Source organism: Meles meles, chromosome 6 (genome assembly GCF_922984935.1).
Source record: "Meles meles chromosome 6, mMelMel3.1 paternal haplotype, whole genome shotgun sequence".
NCBI lineage: Eukaryota > Metazoa > Chordata > Mammalia > Carnivora > Mustelidae > Meles > Meles meles.
Genome location: NC_060071.1, coordinates 78153633 through 78171480, shown reverse-complemented (window position 1 = coordinate 78171480; position 17848 = coordinate 78153633). Strand labels below are relative to the sequence as shown.

At 50.2% G+C, this 17848-nt stretch overlaps 1 protein-coding gene across 4 annotated transcripts; it reads right to left on the bottom strand.

Annotated features, from left to right (window-relative positions):
- Positions 1 to 9706: 9706 nt before the first annotated feature.
- Positions 9707 to 16404, bottom strand: DHRS2 (dehydrogenase/reductase 2). 4 transcript variants are annotated; one of them, XM_046010283.1, is made up of 8 exons: positions 16265 to 16404; positions 15917 to 16094; positions 15285 to 15386; positions 12017 to 12087; positions 11003 to 11054; positions 10359 to 10493; positions 10060 to 10115; positions 9707 to 9818 (listed from the first exon to the last, which is right to left on the bottom strand). In XM_046010283.1, the coding sequence occupies exons 1-8, from the start codon at positions 16402 to 16404 to the stop codon at positions 9707 to 9709; spliced, it is 846 nt and encodes a 281-aa protein (XP_045866239.1). The 4 variants fall into 4 exon arrangements, with proteins under 4 accessions (XP_045866239.1, XP_045866236.1, XP_045866237.1 ...); XM_046010280.1 differs by lacking the exon at positions 10060 to 10115 and having other exon boundaries at positions 9707 to 9866; positions 10345 to 10493; XM_046010281.1 differs by lacking the exon at positions 10060 to 10115 and having other exon boundaries at positions 9707 to 9880.
- Between the last annotated feature and the right edge of the window lie 1444 nt (positions 16405 to 17848).

The window sequence follows — 17848 nt, the reverse complement described above, 5'->3', positions numbered from 1 at the left end:
AGGGCTAAACACACCAGACTGAGCCTCCAGAAGAGGAATTCCTTTATTCACCATTCATTCCGTCATTCAGCAAACCTTCCTTGAGAAGTTTTTATGTGCTGAGCTTCCTGCTAGAGGCTGTGGCTTCAGAGATGCAAGAACATCTCAGGGCTGAAGGAGAAAACAGAATGCCCACACTCTGGTGCAAGTGCCATGGGAACGGCTGCCCTGGAGGCTGGGTTCTGACAAAGGCAGTGGAGTGTGCAAAAACCTTAAACAAGAGAAAGAACAGCCTGCGGGGGGGGGGGGGGGGGGGGGGGGGGGGGGGGGCGGGGGGAGGGGCATGGACAGACTAGACTCCTTCAGCCAGCAAGAGTAAAGCTCCTGAGGGCAAGGGGTGGTTTGAAGAACAGAGGGACAAAGGAGGCAGAGGTCAGGATCTGAGGAGTTGTACCTCATACAAAGGAATTTGGCCCTCATCCTGAAGCGGAGGGAAAACCATCTCTACCACAGGACCTATTCTCCACCCCTCAGTCCATTCCCGCATCATCGTAAAAGCTACAGCTTCTGCATCAAAGGTGATAGCCCCATCCGTGCTGGTAGTACAGGGAGAATTGAAAGCAACCAATAAACCTCTCTGTCAATAAAGTTGGGACCGCTGCTTAAAAGGCCACCGGCCATGGAGTCCTTTCTTCCCCTGCTTTGACTTACTGAAAAATGACCCACACGTTATCCTGAGTCACTGTTATCATTCCCCTGAGAAAGTTCATTGCATCACCGTGGAGTTCCAGGTGCAGTAAATATTGGGCGAGCAGGTGGATAAAAGGAAGGACAAACAGTGGTAGTAATGATAAATGCGATTAGCACCGAAATTGATAAATACACATATCCATCTGTATGTGCACAGACTGTCTTTGGGAACAGTGATGGCCCTGGAGGAAGGGAAGTGGAGTCCAGGGTTCAAGTGTAGAAAAGGAGACTTACCTTTCACTGTTCACCCTTAACTACCTTGATTTTTTACCATGTTCATTTAAAATACTTCTAAAAATAAATGTACAGATGGCCAGTACTCTCTAGCCAAAGGCCACCAGGTAAATACTGTAGTCTAGAAGACTAGGTTTACTGACTTCGCAAATGAGGGAGAACGCACCCCATGGGCAAGTGTGGGACGTTTTGGGAACAGAATATGGGAAAGAACTTACCAGCTTGTGCTTGTGTCAGGTGATGTTGAGGATTTAGGGAGGCAAGACTTTGCTCTGGATTGGCTACTGGAGTAATTCTTCCATACCATTGGAATCTTAATCATAATTGTGTAGAAGGAGAGAAGAAAAGAGGCAAGTTACAGGGGCTGTTGACAAAGCAGCTATTCAAGATGAAGAACAGATGTTCAGATTTTTGTAGTTGAAACAGTAGTTTGTCCGTGTTCAGACTGATTACAGAGTGATCTTGTTTTTGTCTTTCTCTGTCAAGGGAACAGAGTGGGCTTATCAGATGTCAGTATCTCACAGAATTGTTTGTGTTTAACAGAACAACCTGGCCTAGCTGGGAGGCCGGGCCATCAGCACCAAGGGCCAGCTAACCATGTCAGGACGGCTCCAGGCAGCGGGTGGCTGCTCCTCTCTTTCTTGGCACCTTTCAAACTAATGAATTCAATTCGTTGTTTTTACTGTACTGCCTGAGTAGTAGAAATCGAGTATTTTTTTTTTAAATATGGGTTCAACAGTAAGTAAGGATCTCTTTAGCAACTTTTTGGGAGATACCAGAAAGCTTTTATAGGATATATTCTAAGCCCTGAGCTGGGGCAGGTCCCTGAGGAGGGGGCCACCTATGGCTGGCATAGATGGTCAGGCTCTCTGATCTATCACCACCATAGCGAAGTCACATGGGCAGAGGTTAGAGTCAGCTCCCCAGATGTAGTCAGCTTGGGCTGCTATAACAAAATACCATAGACTGGGTAGCTTAACCATAGACATTTATTTCTAACAGTTCTGGAGGCTCAGAATCTGAGATCCGCCTAGTCAGGCGGTGGTGAGAGCACTTTTCCTGGTCTGCGGATGGCCATTTTCTTGCTGTGTCCTCATATGGTGGGGAGAGAGAGAGATCTCATGTCACTTTTATAAGAGCACTCATTCCACCATGAAGCCCCACTCTCATGTCCTCATTGAACCTACAAATGCCCCCATCTCCAAATGCTATTCTTTTTTTTTTTTTTTTTTTTTTTTTAATTTTTTTTTCCCATTTTATTTATTTTTTCAGCGTAACAGTATTCATTCTTTTTGCACAACACCCAGTGCTCCATGCAAAACGTGCCCTCTCCATTACCCACCACCTGTTCCCCCAACCTCCCACCCCTGACCCTTCAAAACCCTCAGGTTGCCCCAACCTCCCACCCCTGACCCTTCATCCAAATGCTATTCTGTTAGGGATTCAGGTTTCAGTATGAATTTGGGGGTTACATAGACTTTTCAATCTACAGCACTCCCTGTTCAAATCCAGAAGCTCCTGCCCTGGAAAAGAGAACTTCTTAGGGAATCATCAGTGTGGCAGGTGATGGGCCAAGTGAACCGGGCACAGGACTCTCTCATGACAAGCCCAGACTGAGGGTCAGGGGACCTAGTTTCTGGAGCATATCTCCTACCAGCCCACCTCATGGTCAAGCCCCTTCCCCTTCATGGCCTTCAGTTGCCTCATCTATAAAATATCAGGAGAGAGAGAAGGTGGGAGTAAACCAGATCTTCTGGATGACCTTTTCCTTGATTCTGAGGCATAACTGCTTCCAAGGCAGGTGGTGAGACAGTTTCAATCTCTTCTGGTAAAGGCAAGAGACCAGGTGCACTGGAGACAAGCCATCAGATCTGGTCAGAGAAACACAGCCTCCGTGACAAGCAAGTGGTCTTAGATCTTATGGACACTCGGAGGGCTACACCTCCCCACAACTGCATCAGTTCTTAACCCCCAGCAAATGAAGCAAGACAGGAGGGCCACAGAGCCTCCCTGAAAGGTTTGGCATGGAGTTAGCTGATAAACTTCAGGAGGACAGGGAAGAGCAGAAAGGAGGTAGAAGAGAATTCTGGAAATGGCTCCTTCTGATGTGGGCTGCTGGGGTCTGTTTCAAAGTTAGGTGGTGAAGGTGATAGTTTCTTTTGCTTGGCATCCCGTACTCCCTCCTTCTGCCTGTTGAAAGAAATTCTCCAGATGTGGGCTAACTGTGTTGTCTGTGTGCTACTTAGTTGGCTAAGAGGGCCATTTGCTTTGGATGGAAGATAGTCATCTTCTTGGTAAAATCTGACCCAGGACATTCAAGTCCCCAGATACCTGGTGTCCTGGTTGGGCTGGCTCCTGAGGTCTCCATGCATTAAACTCCAAAGCCCCACATTTCATTCCCATACCTGCGGTGCTTCAGGTCGCCAAGGACCCATCCTTACCACCAGCGTCTTTTGTCAGTTGTCTCCAAAACCTGGGTCAACAGAAATGGGACAAAAGGAGGCCCTAGGTTCCTTCCCTCCCAGGACCCCACACACTAAAACCATCCCGATTTTTATGGAGAAGTAAGGGGAGTTTTAAAGTTAATATGTAAATTTAATGACATTGAGTGTTGCATTTTAAATTTTCATTTTTTAACAAGTAGAACATTCAGTTGTTGAGAGGTTGCAGCTCTTTTGGTGTATGATTAGTTTATTAAGCGTTTCCTCTTCTGATCTTCCTATCCTGCCTTCTCATATCTTCAATCGTCTGGGAACCCTGCGGGACAGCCACAGCAACCACTCAAACCAGTAACTGGAGATTTGAGATCTGGCAGCTTGAAAGCTTCCAGTGAAAACTTCTGAAGGCTGTCCCTTGGGACAAGTAGATTAATTGTTATTTGGGTAAGAAGAGAGATTGTGTTTCTCCCTGGGTCCTCACAGGAGCAATGGGTTGAGAGTTTTGTCCCTTAAACAAATATGAGACCTTGGATAGTTACTTCCTAGAGACCTTGGATGGGACACTTTGGATGCTCTGACTTGAACACTTTTGCCATTGTCTGATGTGACTTCTGATGTGGCTGGGGGTAGGGAGAGGCATTTCTGGAGGGTCTGACTCACTGCACTTTGGATGGCTTCTTCCTCTTTGACTGAAAGTGGGGAGCAGTTAATAATCCCCAGGCGCAGCCCTCTGGGGCTGGGAGGTGAGAGCGCATGGATAAAGGCTCCACCTGCCATCTTTAGGGGGACACGCATGCCTGGGAGGTGCTCTGTGTGCTCCTTGGAAGATGGGGGGATGTGGCCGGCAGTGTCACCCTCCTTAACCACCCCCCTCCTTTCTTACCCACCCCCTCACTCCTGCTCCCTCAGATCCCCTGTCTGAAAGCTCTTGTCTTAGGCTCTACTTACAAGAGAAACCAAACTAAAACAGACATGCCAGAGAGAATCAGGCTGACAGAGGTCTGACCATCACTTTGTCAGGGAAAGTGATGGACAGACTTGGATTCAAAGCTCAGCATCGCCTTCCTATACATATCTACACACGCTGCACATATCTACACAAATTACCCTCTCTGGAGCAGGCAGCAATTAGGAAACGTCAAAGGTTCCCATTAAAATGATCAGCAAGGGGCGTCTGGGTGGCTCAGTAGTTAACTGTCTGCCTTCGGCTCAGGTCATGATTCCAGAGTCCTGGGACCTGCATCGGGCTCTCTGCTCAGTAGGCAGCCTGCTTCTCCCTCTTCTACTTCCCCTGCTTGTGTTCCCTCTCTGGCTGGGTCTCTCTCTATCAAATAAATAAATAAAATCTTTAAAAAAAATTTTTTTAATTAAATTTTAAAATAAATAAATAAAATGGTCAGCAAAAGTGGGTGCCTGAGTGGCTCAGTCAGTTAAGTGTCTGCCTTCGGCTCAGGTCATGATCCCAGGGTCCTGGGATTGAGCTACACATAGGGCTCCTTGCTCAGTGGGGAGCCAACTTCTCCCTCTCCCTCTGCCTACTGCTCCCCCTCCTTGTGTTTGTTTGTGCTCTCTCTTATAAATAAGTAAAATCTTTAAAAAAAATTTAAATTAAAAAAAAACGTGTTATTAAAAAAAAAAACAAAACGATCAGCAAAGGAAGTCATTTCACCCACTGAAATTCAGGAGGACCTTCCCTGCATGGAGGACCTCATCTTTTGGCCTTCAAGGGCTAAAGGGACAGAAACTCTAAACTGGAGTCCAGCCAGCCAAGGCACACAACCGCCCAGACCTGCACAGCAACTTCAGCCCCAACCCCACCAACTGTCTCAGCTCCACAGGTGCAGAAGCCCGAGGGTACCTGTGGCTTGTCATCTCCTGATCGCTCTTTTCCTCCATTTCCATCCTATACCCAATCTTTCATTGATTTTGGTATTCAGCTAATGTATCCCCTGCTGTTCAATTGCCAAGGGAACCATTTGCTTTCGATGGAAAGACATTTCATCTTCTTGGTACAATCTGGTGTGAGATCTTCAAGGTGAAGTCGCCTGTGGCAAGCATAGCCCTGGGCATTCACCCATGTTTGTCATCACCTCACAACCCACAGATCCCAGCCTACACAGAACCTCTAGCCCGCTACACTGCTTCGGGCCACCCTAGGATGACCCCTTCCTCTCCAGCGCAGCTCCAGGACCCCCAGGCTGCCCTCGCACCCGGGAGTCCAGCCCCACAGTGAGGCCTGGGCAGTCACAGCCAGAGACATGGGACGAGGGACCCATCATCGGAATGGTCTGGAAACTAAATAAGAGAAAGCTGGGCCAGGGACTGCAGCTTGTGCTGCTTCTCGTTCCCATGGGGCCACAACATCCAGACAAGTTTGGGTACCCTCAGGACTCATCGTAACACAGAATCCTCAGGCTGGATTGCCAGCACCTCGATTACGGGACTGGGTTACCTTACCTGCGGCCATCACCGGATACCCTAGAATTCCAAATTGCCCTGATAGTGTTTTCCAGATCTTTCTTTAGGAATCAGAGATGAAGGGCTTAACTTAAAATGTATCAACAGACACTACGTGCTCCCAGGTGGAGAGTCAGGCATTCCAAGTCCCCAGCCCAAGGCCAATGATCTGAGGCTCTCCCACACACAGCTGGGGGAGCTAGAAGCTAAGTGGTCCCACGCACTGCTTTTCCCCACTAACCCAGCTCTATTTCCTGCTCTCCCTCCTCCCCAGTCCTTCAAGCACACAAATACCCCAAATCAGCAGAAACCCTCTGATGTGCCAAACTTGGTGGTGGTGGTTCTTTCTTTTTTCACTTCTTAGCCCAGGTGAAAGCATTTGAGTACCACCCAAGGCTGCTGGGAACCAAGTAAATACTGAGGTTATTTATCCCAAGGAAGTACTTGTGTTGCAGTATCCATGATCTGCAGCCCCTGGCTGGCAACTTGGCCTGAGGACTAGAGGTGGTGCAGGTGGAGAGGATTCAAACAGTCTGACCCTGGTTCTCACCAAGCCTGGTCCCGAGCCTTTGTCCACTTGTGAGGCTGAAAGGTAAGAATAGCCTGGGGGGCAGAGCACATGGGCCTGTCCTTGTCTCTGCCCCTGCACCCCTCCCATTCCGCACCCTGGGCCCAGGATGGGCTTTCCTGGACATTTCTCAACAGAGGAAGGGGCAAGGGCCATAAAATTAGTGCAAACCGCCCCTCCACACCCCATTCACCTGCTCTCAATCCCAAGCCCTCCTCCTCTGGGGTCAGTCCCACTCCATCAGGGACACATGCACGCTCCCACAAACACACAGCATGTACTGGCGGCACACCAAATCCCCCTCTGTGTGGCGCTCCCTTGCAAGCAAAGTCCTCTTCTCTGTGGGCCTCGGCTCCCTTCCTCCAGCGCTGGGTCCAGAACCAGGGCCTTCCTTCCCAGTGCCATACCATCGTCCCTCTCCCAGGGCCCTCATCCTGAGAGGACGTGAGCTCAGAAGCCCCTGCCCCGCTCTCAGGTTGCCTCTCCCCTTGGGGGTCCACTCTGGGTGTCCTCCTTGCAGGCCTAAAGGGTACTGTCCCTGCTTGCCCGGCCACTTCCCTCACTGTCTGCCCTCGCAGAGTGTAGGAGGACGTCATGGGGCCAGAGATATGATAACAAGGCTCTGCCCACTGCCTTGGCTATATTCTAGAGCTGTGGGACCCTCCAGAGATTCCCCTTTCTGGGCCTATCTTTTTTACCCATAGAATCCTGTCCTGTTCTGCCTGTCTGCATCTCCCCACCCCACCCGGATGCCCATGTCCCCCATCTTCCCCAACTATTCCCCAATACCAAAGCCTTCAGTCTGAGATTTATGCTCTTGGTTTACTGTTATATTCTGATTTCTCATCTCAGACCCCTCTGTCGGGCCTCTTCAGGTGACCTCCTAGCCCTGCACCTGTGGCCTCGAGTCCCAACCTTAGGGAAACCTCATTGTCTGCATTTCTGCCACAGAGTGTCTAAAGCCCGTAGATGTTCCTAAGTGATAAAGATGTGCGTGATAAAGATAAGAGTGATAAAGATGTCTTTTTTATTTTATTTTATTTATTTGAGAGAAAGCAAGATCACAAATGGGGGAGGGGAGGGGAGGGCAGAGGGAGAGGGAGTAGCAGACTCCCCAGGACCCCAGAATCCCAGGACCCCAGGATCATGGCCTGAGCCAAAGGCAGGCAGTTAACTGAGCCACCCAGGTGCCCTAAACTGGTAATCTAGTAAGAAAAATCATTCTCTGAGTTCTGTGAGCCACTCCAGCAAACTCACCGAACCCAAGGAAGAGGTGATTGGAATCTCCAAGCTACCGTCAGACCACAGCTGACAACAAGGACTTACACTTAGCAAGTGGAGGGGGGCTAGTCTTGCAGAACTGAGCCCTTAACTTGTGGGGTCTCACCCTATTTCCAGGCAGAATGTGTCCGAATTCAGGTGAATTGTAAGACACTCAGCTGTTAGAGAACTACTTGATGTGGGAAAAGAGCCCACCATGCCTTAGAATTGGGTATAGGATTGTACCCTTACCCTTCTCTTTGTCTTTTTTTTTTTTTTCTGTACCTATGTACCTATTAACTCACTGTATAATTTTTTTTAAATATTTTATTTATTTGACAGAGAGAAATCACAACTAGGCAGAGAGGCAGGCAGAGAGAGAGGGGAAAGCAGGCTCCCTGCAGAGCAGAAAGCCCCATGTGGGGCTCGATCCCAGGACCCTGGGATCATGACCTGAGCTGAAGGCAGAGGCCCTAACCCACTGAGCCACCCAGACGCCCACACTGTATAATTTTTTAATATGTTTGTTGTTTATTGTACGTCTCCCCCATGAGAGTGTAAACTCTGCAGGGAAATGATCTTTGTTTTGTTCACAGTGGCCCTCTGAGTTCTTAAAACAATACCTGGCATGGAGTGGTACTCACTCAATTTATTGAAAGAATGAATACATTCTGCCTTATTTATTAATTTACCTTTAAAGATTTTATTTATTTATTTATTTGAGAGAGAGAGAGAGAGTATGCAAAAATGAGCAGGGGTCAGAGCAGAGGGAGAGGGACAAGCAGACTGTACTGAGCCCGGAGCTGGACGTGGGGCTCGATCTCACAACCACGAGACGATGACCTGAGCCAAATTCAGGAGTTGGACGCTCAGCCAACTAAGCCACCCAGGCGCCCCACTTCTGCCTTATTTACTGATGAGTGTTTTAAACTCCTGTTCTTGTACCACAAGGAAGGAACTTAAGAGAGGTTGGGTCTATTTTTATGTTTATGTTCTCCAGGGTGCCTGGCCCAATGTTTGCAGTAGGGAACAATAAATGTTTTTGTGACTGAATTAGTCTCAAGACAAAGACCCATGCCCAGGAAGTTCAGAGAGTGTGGACTGGTGAGTGGCTTTAGAGTGAGGTGAAAGCCAGAGGTCAGTTGGAAGCCTTGTCTCAGGTCCTCCCTTGGTGCCAATTCAGGGGAGACTTTTGGATGGCACAAGAGGAAGAGACGCATTCTTAGGGCCACTGTTCCTCCCTGAGTCTGCTGAGCCTTTGGACATGCACATACAGAAGGATGGAGCCCTCAAATATGTCTCAGGACAGCAGAAAGTGCCTTTACCAAGAGGAGACACCCTTAAGGAGAACTTCACACTGACTTCTCTCTTTTGTATCAATTAGCAGTTCTCAACCTGGAATGGTGTGCAAGATTTGGTGAAGCTTTTTTCTTCAAGGACTCAAAGGCCTGTGTGGCCCAGAAAACATGAAAGACCACTAGCCCACAGAACCCCAGGGGGGATCCCGGAATCCTCCCACCCTCTCCCACCTTGCTTAGCCTCCACCAGCCCACTCAGAGAAAGGAGCAGAGCCTTCTGTGAACACTCACTAACTGGGTCTGAGGACAGGCTCAGGGCAGCAGAAGGCAGGAGATAGGAGAGGCCTGTCCTCAGCCTCATTCCCCTTGACTCTCCCCTTACCAGGAGTTTCCAGGCTTGAAGGGAAATTAGAGTTTGTTTTAGGAAAGAAATGTTTAAAGCACAAGTGGCAGAGAGAAGGACTGGAACTTTTGAGGCCCAAGTTGCTCCTCCTGTCCCTTATGTTTCCTCCATAAACTCCTTCAGCTCCACAGCCCCATATCAAGAACCCACAGGTTGGTTGGATCATAGCAGCTGTATCAACAGCAGAATCAACAGATGAGAACACTGGGCGGTCCTGCCTTAAGCTTCAGTCTTTATCTTTTGACCTTCATGATTTCTCAGCCCACCTGTCCCCAGTCTCCTAAACCCAGACCCACAGCTCAGGGACCCCTCAGCTCCATCAGAGCCGAGGGGAGAAACCGGCCACCACAAAGCTTTCACCGGTGATGTAGCTGGCGTCTGGAGAGCACAGGAAGGACACAATCCCAGCACAGTCCTCAGGCTGCCCTAACCTGTGTAGAAGGACAGAACACATGTCAGGGATCTCAGACTCTGCTGCTCTGGTGGGAGTGGGCTCCAAGGAGGGACAGGGTGGACTCAGCGGGGCTTCTTGCTTGCACCCTGCAGGGCTCTGTGGAACCCAGACTCCTGCTAAAGGAATGGCCAGCACACAGGGAAGGGTCGACTAGTGAAACAGACCAGCCACCCCTCCCCAGCTGTACCCTGGTAACCAAGGCTCCAAACCCCACTTGCCTCTGCACCTTGTACCTTTTCTTGAAATCATTCCAGAAAAACTCATCATTGTGTAACTGGGCAAAGAGAAGACATGAGCGAGTCAGTGGTGTTAAAAGAAGGAGAAGGGCAGGGCCCCAGATGAGCCTGCAGCAGATTACCTATGGCAGATTTGGGGTGATGGGCTGAGTCATGGCTGAGTTCAAAGGACAATGAGGACCTCAGCTGTTAGAGACACTGATCTGAGGCTTATCCCTTAGTCACTGGGGAGGTTTCCACTGAGCCAGGCTGGGAAATGGGGGTCACACCTGGGTCCTCACCACTTGGCTGAATCTGGTCTCAATTATCCCTGGAACCAGGCAGTTCACCCGGATGCCCTTGGGGGCCAGCTCCAATGACAGTGTCCTGGTGAGGCCCAGCATGGCCGTCTTACTGATATTGTAGACACCCAGTTTCTGGGAAGGGAATCAAGGCAGTCATTAGGATATGAGGAAGCAGGGGCGCCTGGGTGGCTCAGTCAGTTAAGCATTCAACTCTTGATTTCTGCTCAGGTCAAGACCTCAGGGTCATGAGATGGAGCCCCATCATCCAGCCCATATCAGCCATGGCTTGGCACTCAGCCAGGAGTCTGCTTGGGAACCTTTCCCTCTCCTTCTGCCCCTCCCCCTCTCAAATAAATAAATCTTAAAAAAAAAGAAAAAGGATATGAGGAAGCAGAGGAAAGTATCAGTTGAGTTTCTCACCTACAGATGCTCCCACCCCTGGCCCAAGCTCAGAGCTCAGACACACACTCCCCAGCCTGGTCTGAGAACAGAAGCTGGGTCTGGGGGACCCAGCAGCCACATGGGCATCAGCTCAACCTAGGGCAGCAGGAGTGAGGTGGGGGTCTGTCCCAGGCATTGTCTCTGGCGTTCTGGGGACCCCCTCCCCTAATACTACCAGGAGCACATAAGCAAGCACTCACCACCTGTGGTATATAGGCTGCAAGGGAGGAGACGAGGATGACTGCCCCCATCCTGAGAGGAGACAGGAAACCAGTAACTTAACATGGACTAGGGTGCTACTATTATTTAGAAAAGATATAAGAATGAGAACAATACCATTTTAACTACTGTAGTCATGGAATAATGCAGTCCTCACAGCGGCAGTACGGTTTGCATTATTTTCTCCCTCTCAAACCCACAGAGGCCCACAGAATTTCGCAGCAGACCCGTAAGTGGCAGAGCCACTATTCCAACCCTAGTTCTCTGACCCAATGCCCATGCTCCAACCATGACACTCTCTGCCTCATCTTGAGGGAAGCAGTGAGCAGAAAGCCAGCTGCTTGGGGAAGGGGGCAGAGTGGGCTTGGTGACAATGGGCTGCCTCTGAGAAGCAGATGAAGCAGGAGGAGACAAGAAATGAGAGGCAGTAATGTTTTCCTCTACCCCACACAGCCCGGGGCCGGTTCCTAAAGGGTATGTCTGCATCGAGGAGCCTGACTGAGGAAGAGCTACGGCCTGAGGGAGGTGGAGGCCTGAGTCCCTGACCCGAAACCCCTGAAGCTATGTATGGAGTGCAGTGAAATAGGCTGGATCTGGAAGAACAGGTAGGCTCTCTAGAGGCTGAGAAGCAGGGAAGGAGGATGGATCTGGGATGGGGGGACCCTGTCACAGATTGTAAATTGGTGAAAAGGCACTGTCCCTCGGTGTGAGAGCCTGAATAGAGGGTGAGAAGGATCTGTCCACGAGGCTAAGGAGCTAAAGCTCAGCCCTTTCCCAAACGTGCTGATGTTGAGGCCAATGAGAGCACACTGGAGCCCCAGGAACAGCACCCTTATCCTGCAGCCAAGAATTAGAAGCTGTAGCTGTACAAATGGCGAAGCAGGACAGAGGAAGGGAGATGGGGAGACCCCAGGGACACCTCCCAGCTGGGCCCCTGTGTTCTCCAGACTCCATTCTCACACAGGCTTCCCACCAGACCCCACCCTGCAACCTACCCCCTGTTCTCCATGTGGGGCAGCATCTGGCTCAGGAGCAGGGCTGGGGACTTCACATTCACCGTCAGGATCTGAAATCAGAGTGGAGGCAGGAGGGAAGACAAAGAGATGCCGTGAGCCCTCAGCCCAGGGCCTGTTGTCATAAGACACCTGGAGCCCTATCCTTTGTGCAGCAAACCCACAAGCATGCAGATCTAAAATTCATTTCTCTTCTGATCAGAATAAGAGGGGTAGCCCACTGGCTAATGGTTTAACAGGCAGTCAGGCTAAGTGACAGGCTTGTGAGCAAACTGTTCCTGAGTAGGTTGAAGGAGTGAAATGTTCAGGCCTTTTCAAGAAAATGGACAACATGCTGGTCTGCAGATAGGACCGCTAAGCAGAGGCCCCTGGAAAAAAGACTGAAAGTAGAACAGATGGAGGGGAAAGGAGGTGCTGGGAGCAAAGATTTCTGGAAGAGTTGTCTTTGTCTGTCTGTGTTTTGACTGGTTGGTGTCCTTGTCTTGTCCCAGTAGAATTTAAGGCATTCTCACGGTGCAACAGCATAAAACAAGTCGAATAGGTATTATGTGTGAAGAAATGGAGAACAGGAAAAAATAAGTGTAGAAAGACAAGAAAAAGCAAGGGGAAGTTTGGTGCTCACACTTCACAGCATGTGGCAAGGACTGAGCATTATCTTATTATCTGTTCACAAAAATGCCAGCTGCGAGGGCCTGCATGCCTGCCTGTTTCCTGCAGACGTGGCTCTGAGCTTTCCTACGGCCATCACAAAGTGGGAGACACAACAGAGAATTGCCATCCTGGGTGTGAATTTCCCATGCCAATCCCACCTGCGACTAAAACCTAGATCCGGCCCCAGACATGAGGGTTCCTGACCCGCTGTCTGGGAACTCAGTCTGATGGGACTGGGGACAGAGGAAAAGTAAGAGAGGAACTGGCAGGGAAAGAGGCAGAGACTGAGCTGGGGGCTAGGACAGAGCACCAGTTAGGACTAAAGTGACATCAGGATCCCTCCTCTGAGGCACCATCTTGAGTGAGGTCAGTGTGTCCTCTGTCTCTGTGGAATGAGACTGCATATCTGGTCATCCCTTTGATGAGGGATGAGGGCAGGGGAAAGGCTTCGATGGAGAGCTGCTGAGGCCCACATGATGACAGATTGACAGTGCTGGGGATGACCCCCAGGACCAGAAGAAGTGGTTCAGATGTCCAAAGGGGGGCCCGACATGAGGTCCCCAATAAGAAGGCATTGAGGTTAGATTAAGGGACTTCCTGGTCATTCTCTGCTCAAAATAGAGCCCCACCATCCCACTGATGTCTGCTCTAAGCTGGGGGATGGGCTCCAACAAGGCCCCTCCTAGACTCAACAGCCAAGCATGAACTAAGGAAAAGGTGAGTCCCTCCCTTGCTTAAGAGGACTGCCCTATTAGAAAAGCAGATAGAGGACACCTGGGTGGCTCAGTTGGTTAAGCAACTGCCTTCGGCTCAGGTCATGATCCTGAAGTCCAGGGATCAAGTCCCTTATCAGGCTCCCAGCTCCATGAGGAGTCTGCTTCTCCTTCTAATCTTCTCCCCTCTCATGGTCTCTCTCTCTCTCTCTCAAGTAAACAAATAAAATCTTTAAAAAAAAAAAAAAGAAAGAAAGAAAGAAAAGAAAAAAAGAAAAGCAGACAGAGTAGCTCTGGGTGCCACGAAGTCCTGAGTAGGGATCATGGCCTGCAGAGCTTGGATGCTGGAGAGTCCACAGGCAGAAGAAGGTTGGAGAAGTAGTGGAAGAGGAGAGGGGAGATTTCCCAACCAGCTGGAGAAAAAGGGGTTCTGGAGAGGTGCTCGAACTGGCCCAGTGATAAAGTGAGTGAGAAGGAACTAACTCCCAGGACACCTCCTGAAAATTGCATTCAGAGAAAGCAGAAACAGGGAAATTTCAAATGTGTGAGGTGGTAGCAGATGGGATCAGGGACAACTACGACCCCATGGTGCAGACAGCTAGTGGCTCAGTAAGACCTTGGAGAATAGGGTGGCAGTGGGGAAAGGAAGGCGGGGCTGTGGCCGAGTGTGCTTAGCTTCGGGGGGAAGATTTCAAATGGATTCCAAGAAAAAGAGAGTCATGATCCCATGAACTAAGACACTAAAAGGGGAAATGACTCTGGAGGGCTAGAACACTATCAGCAATAAAATCCCAGCTACCTAATCACAAATGACCCTTCAGAGGCATTAAAGAAGCTAAGAAGCTTGAGAAGGCTGCTAGCAGTGGCTGCAGGGAGCTCAGATCTCAGGTCATCTCTGAGGAAGGAGGGAACGGCATCTGACCAAGGCAGATACACAAGAGGGGCTGGCCCGAGAACACTGTCTATGCAGCGCAGAGACCTGGGGAAGGCAGAAGGAAATGCTCTGGTCAGTGCTTGGGGTGGATATGGAGGCTAGTGACATCAGGAAGAAGATGGTTTCCCTACAGTCCATCTGGTCTGGTCAGAGGGACTCAGGAACCCAACACAGGTGACATAGAATAGAAAACATAGAATGACATAAGACCATAATATAACATAAATCATAGAATAGATCTATAAAATAAATAAAAATTAATAATATCATATGAATAATTAATACATAGATATAAAATATAAAAAATAAATACATAAAATAAATAAAAACATAACATAAATCATAGAACAACAAAGCCCAAGGTAGACCTCAAGACATTTTACAAGGTCTCTTCTGGACCCCATGGACCAGGTGGCAGGATCATTAGGCCGAATGCAGTGGGTTGGAATGTCATAGAAAGCTGATGGCTGGGTCCAGGCCTGACAGGTATTTCAGGTTCCTCTGAGGGACAGTGAGGAACCCTTCTCTTGGAAGGGGGAAGAATCTCAGCGGCAGGTACAAGTCCCCAAAGAGGAGCAAAATCACTAAAGGATGTGAAATGTATCTACTGTCAACAAAGAGCAGAGCTGTTCCTGTTCTTGACTTTCATCAAGAGCTGAGACCTACTCCCAGAGCCGTATCCCCGGAGCCTAGAACAGTGCCTGGTACATAGCAAACCCTCATTGAATATTTGCTAAATGAATAAATGCAAAAGGGATAGGAAGAGAAAAGAAAGTAGAAAGAATGTAGGAACCCACTTTGAAGGCACACAGATTGGAAAGTAGCATCACGACACATTCCAGGGGAGGAGTGGTCAGTGCCGGGTTTTACAGTTGCTTGACAGGGAGGTGAGTCGAGTCTGAATGGGAGAGCAAGTTAGACTCCTCAGCCAACTCCCCTCAGAGCCTCTCACCTTGTCCCACATCTCCTCACTGGCCTTCAGGGTGCCTCCCACCAGGATGTTGACAGCTGCATTGCACACCAAAAAGTCAAGGCCCCCATGGTGCTCCAGGACCTGGGGGGAAGGGTGAAACACAGGGTCATAAGTGTAGAGATGGCCCGAGGAGGTGTCGCCCTCCCAGCACTGCTGCCAAGTGCTCAGGGCATTGAGGCAAAGTCTGCTAATCAGATTCAGTCTCCACCAGGACTGGGTCACACAACTGGTGTGAGAACCAAACTCTGATGAAGGCAGGAGTGTGGGATAGGCCCAAGGACAGGCTCTGCGTCCCCGAGGGTCTCAGGAGTGGAGGGTCTCTTTCCTCCAGGAATCTGTCCATGGTCTTGGGAATAGGGAATCCCTCTAGATTCCTCCTCAGCCACGGTTCTCCAGGGTGTTGGGTGGAGGCGAGGGTTCTCTCATGTACAAGCCATTTTCCAGAAAGTCAGTGTGCGCAGTGCCCTCCACCCAGGTAGACCCTGAGCAGTCCTGGTTTCCAGATGTGTTCTAGGGCCTCCCAGTCCCATCCCAGTCCCAGCCCCAGCCCCAGCCCCACCCAGGGCTGAACAGCATGGGAAAGGCCTTGCACATTCTCTGTGGCCCCTCACCTTGGTCACCAGCCGCTCCCGGTCCTCGGCCTTCCCCACATGGCACACAGTGCCTGTCACACTCAGCCCCTCCCCCTGCAATGTGGCCACTGCCCGGTCCACGTTCTGCTGCTTCCGGCTGCTGACAACCACGTGGGCCCCATCCTGGGCCAGGCGCCTCGCAATGGCGAAGCCGATCCTGCAGCAGAGATGGAGGGAACAAGACAGCCTCAGCCCCATGCCACCTTTGTCCCTTGACCCAGCCCTGGAAATCAATAAGGCTGTGTGTTGACCTAGAAGCCCAAGGTCTCTGTGGATGCGAGAGTCCTGGGGAGGGGTCAAGACCCATAGGGCAATCAGGGAACTTACCCTTCAGTGGACCCTGTGACCACAGCTACCCGATTGGCCAGGACACTCTTTGGGTTTATCCCAGTGCTGCTCATCCTCACAGAGAGTCCAGCACGGGAATGAAACAGGCCCCTGTGGACCCTAGCCACTGCTTGGAGCATGCCGGTCAGTGCGTTTTTCTGCTTCCTGCTGAACCGGCTCCTGGAGGAAAGAATCAACTTCACCTATCACAGATGCCAGAGTAATGACAGTAATCTACACTCTGCTCCTGCAGATAGACGAGGCCAGCAGCAGAGACCAGAGACAGTAGAGCTCGTCAGGGTGAATTTCAAACATGTGAGCCTCAGTCAGGAAGACTGTCTGTGAAAACTCTCTATTTATAAAACAGGCAAGTTAGAATGTGAGACCCAACATTCAGTAGACAGGACAAGTTTCCCATTCGTTCCCTGAACAAGCACTGAGCGCTTGCAACAGGTCAGAGAGCAGACCTAGGTTCTGAATGCCTACCTGCTGCCCCCACCAGGCTGTGCTGAAGGGAAACTTGCTGAGTGGAGGCTGGGAAGACACTGAGGCAGGGAGCAGACCCAGGCCCCCCCACCGGACACCTTCTGGAAGGAAAGGGGCAGGCCGTTGTAGGTGTGCACAGGAGTGGAGGCAGGGTGAGGACCTTGCATGGGAGACTCAGATATGCAGACACTTTCGATGAACTGGAAACACGTCAGAGATGCTTGTGGAAGGGGCCCTCTTTCACCCAGACCCCAAATTTCCCAGCTCCACACCCTGTGAGTCTGGAATCTCCTACCTCCCCCAGTGAGAGATTCCCCTTTGCTTGCCCAGGAGCCCTGCAGGGTCCTCAATCTAGGAGTCTGATCGGTTTCCTGTGGAGGCAGGTGGGAAGGAATGGAGGCAGCAAGGGGTTATTGAGGGTACTCAGGGACTTGGGATGTACTTTTCATGCAGGGTAGTGCCAGGAAGCTGAAGAGATGCAGGTCTGGCAGCTCTGGACTAAGGGCCAGAGGACATGCATTTTCAGGAGGCTCTGGTCGGGGCTGACTGTCCACAGACCCCCACCAGTTCTAGACCTGCTTTCGCCACTCCAACACCGAGGGACTCCTCGTTACTAAGCAACCCTTGTCGTACCTACTGCATCTCCCTTGTTCCTTAGCAACCAACCCTTATGTAACCCAGTTCCCTCGAGTTAGGGGGTCGGTATCTCTAATGATCAGTGAATGGGTGCTGCTCAGGAATTATGGAGAAATTTCAAATGAAATATCAAGCTATTTCCGTGTCATAAGGAAGGTAACCAAATGCTCTCCTTTAAGAGAGACAGCCTTGGTTTCAAACTTATGTCTCTCCTGACACCGTATTTCTAAATTTACCCTTTGCAGGTCCTAGACCTCTCGCCCTTTTGTCCTAGCTGCTGTCACTCTGCTCACTCTCTCACACACGCTGTCTCTCCTTTATGCAAGGTCATATTTACAGCCTTTCAATTTGAGGGGATGAGGGGTTTCGGTTTCTGATTGTTCTACCTTTCCTAAACAGGACACCACATTCTAAACACTGTTATGCCCCCCCGGGGGATCTTCTCTCCCCCAAGATGGAAGC

Excerpts from the sequence above, each read along its gene's own strand:
- DHRS2 (XM_046010280.1), bottom strand. The coding sequence starts at position 16,404 with ATGCTCCAAGCAGTGGCTAGGGTCCACAGGGGCCTGTTTCATTCCCGT. Across the intron at positions 11,055-12,016 it reads CCCCACATGGAGAACAGGGG|GATGGGGGCAGTCATCCTCG; the intron begins GTAGGTTGCAGG and ends GTCTCCTCTCAG. Across the intron at positions 9,867-10,344 it reads CAAGTGGTGAGGACCCAGGT|AGCAGCAGAGTCTGAGATCC; the intron begins GTGACCCCCATT and ends CACTCCCACCAG.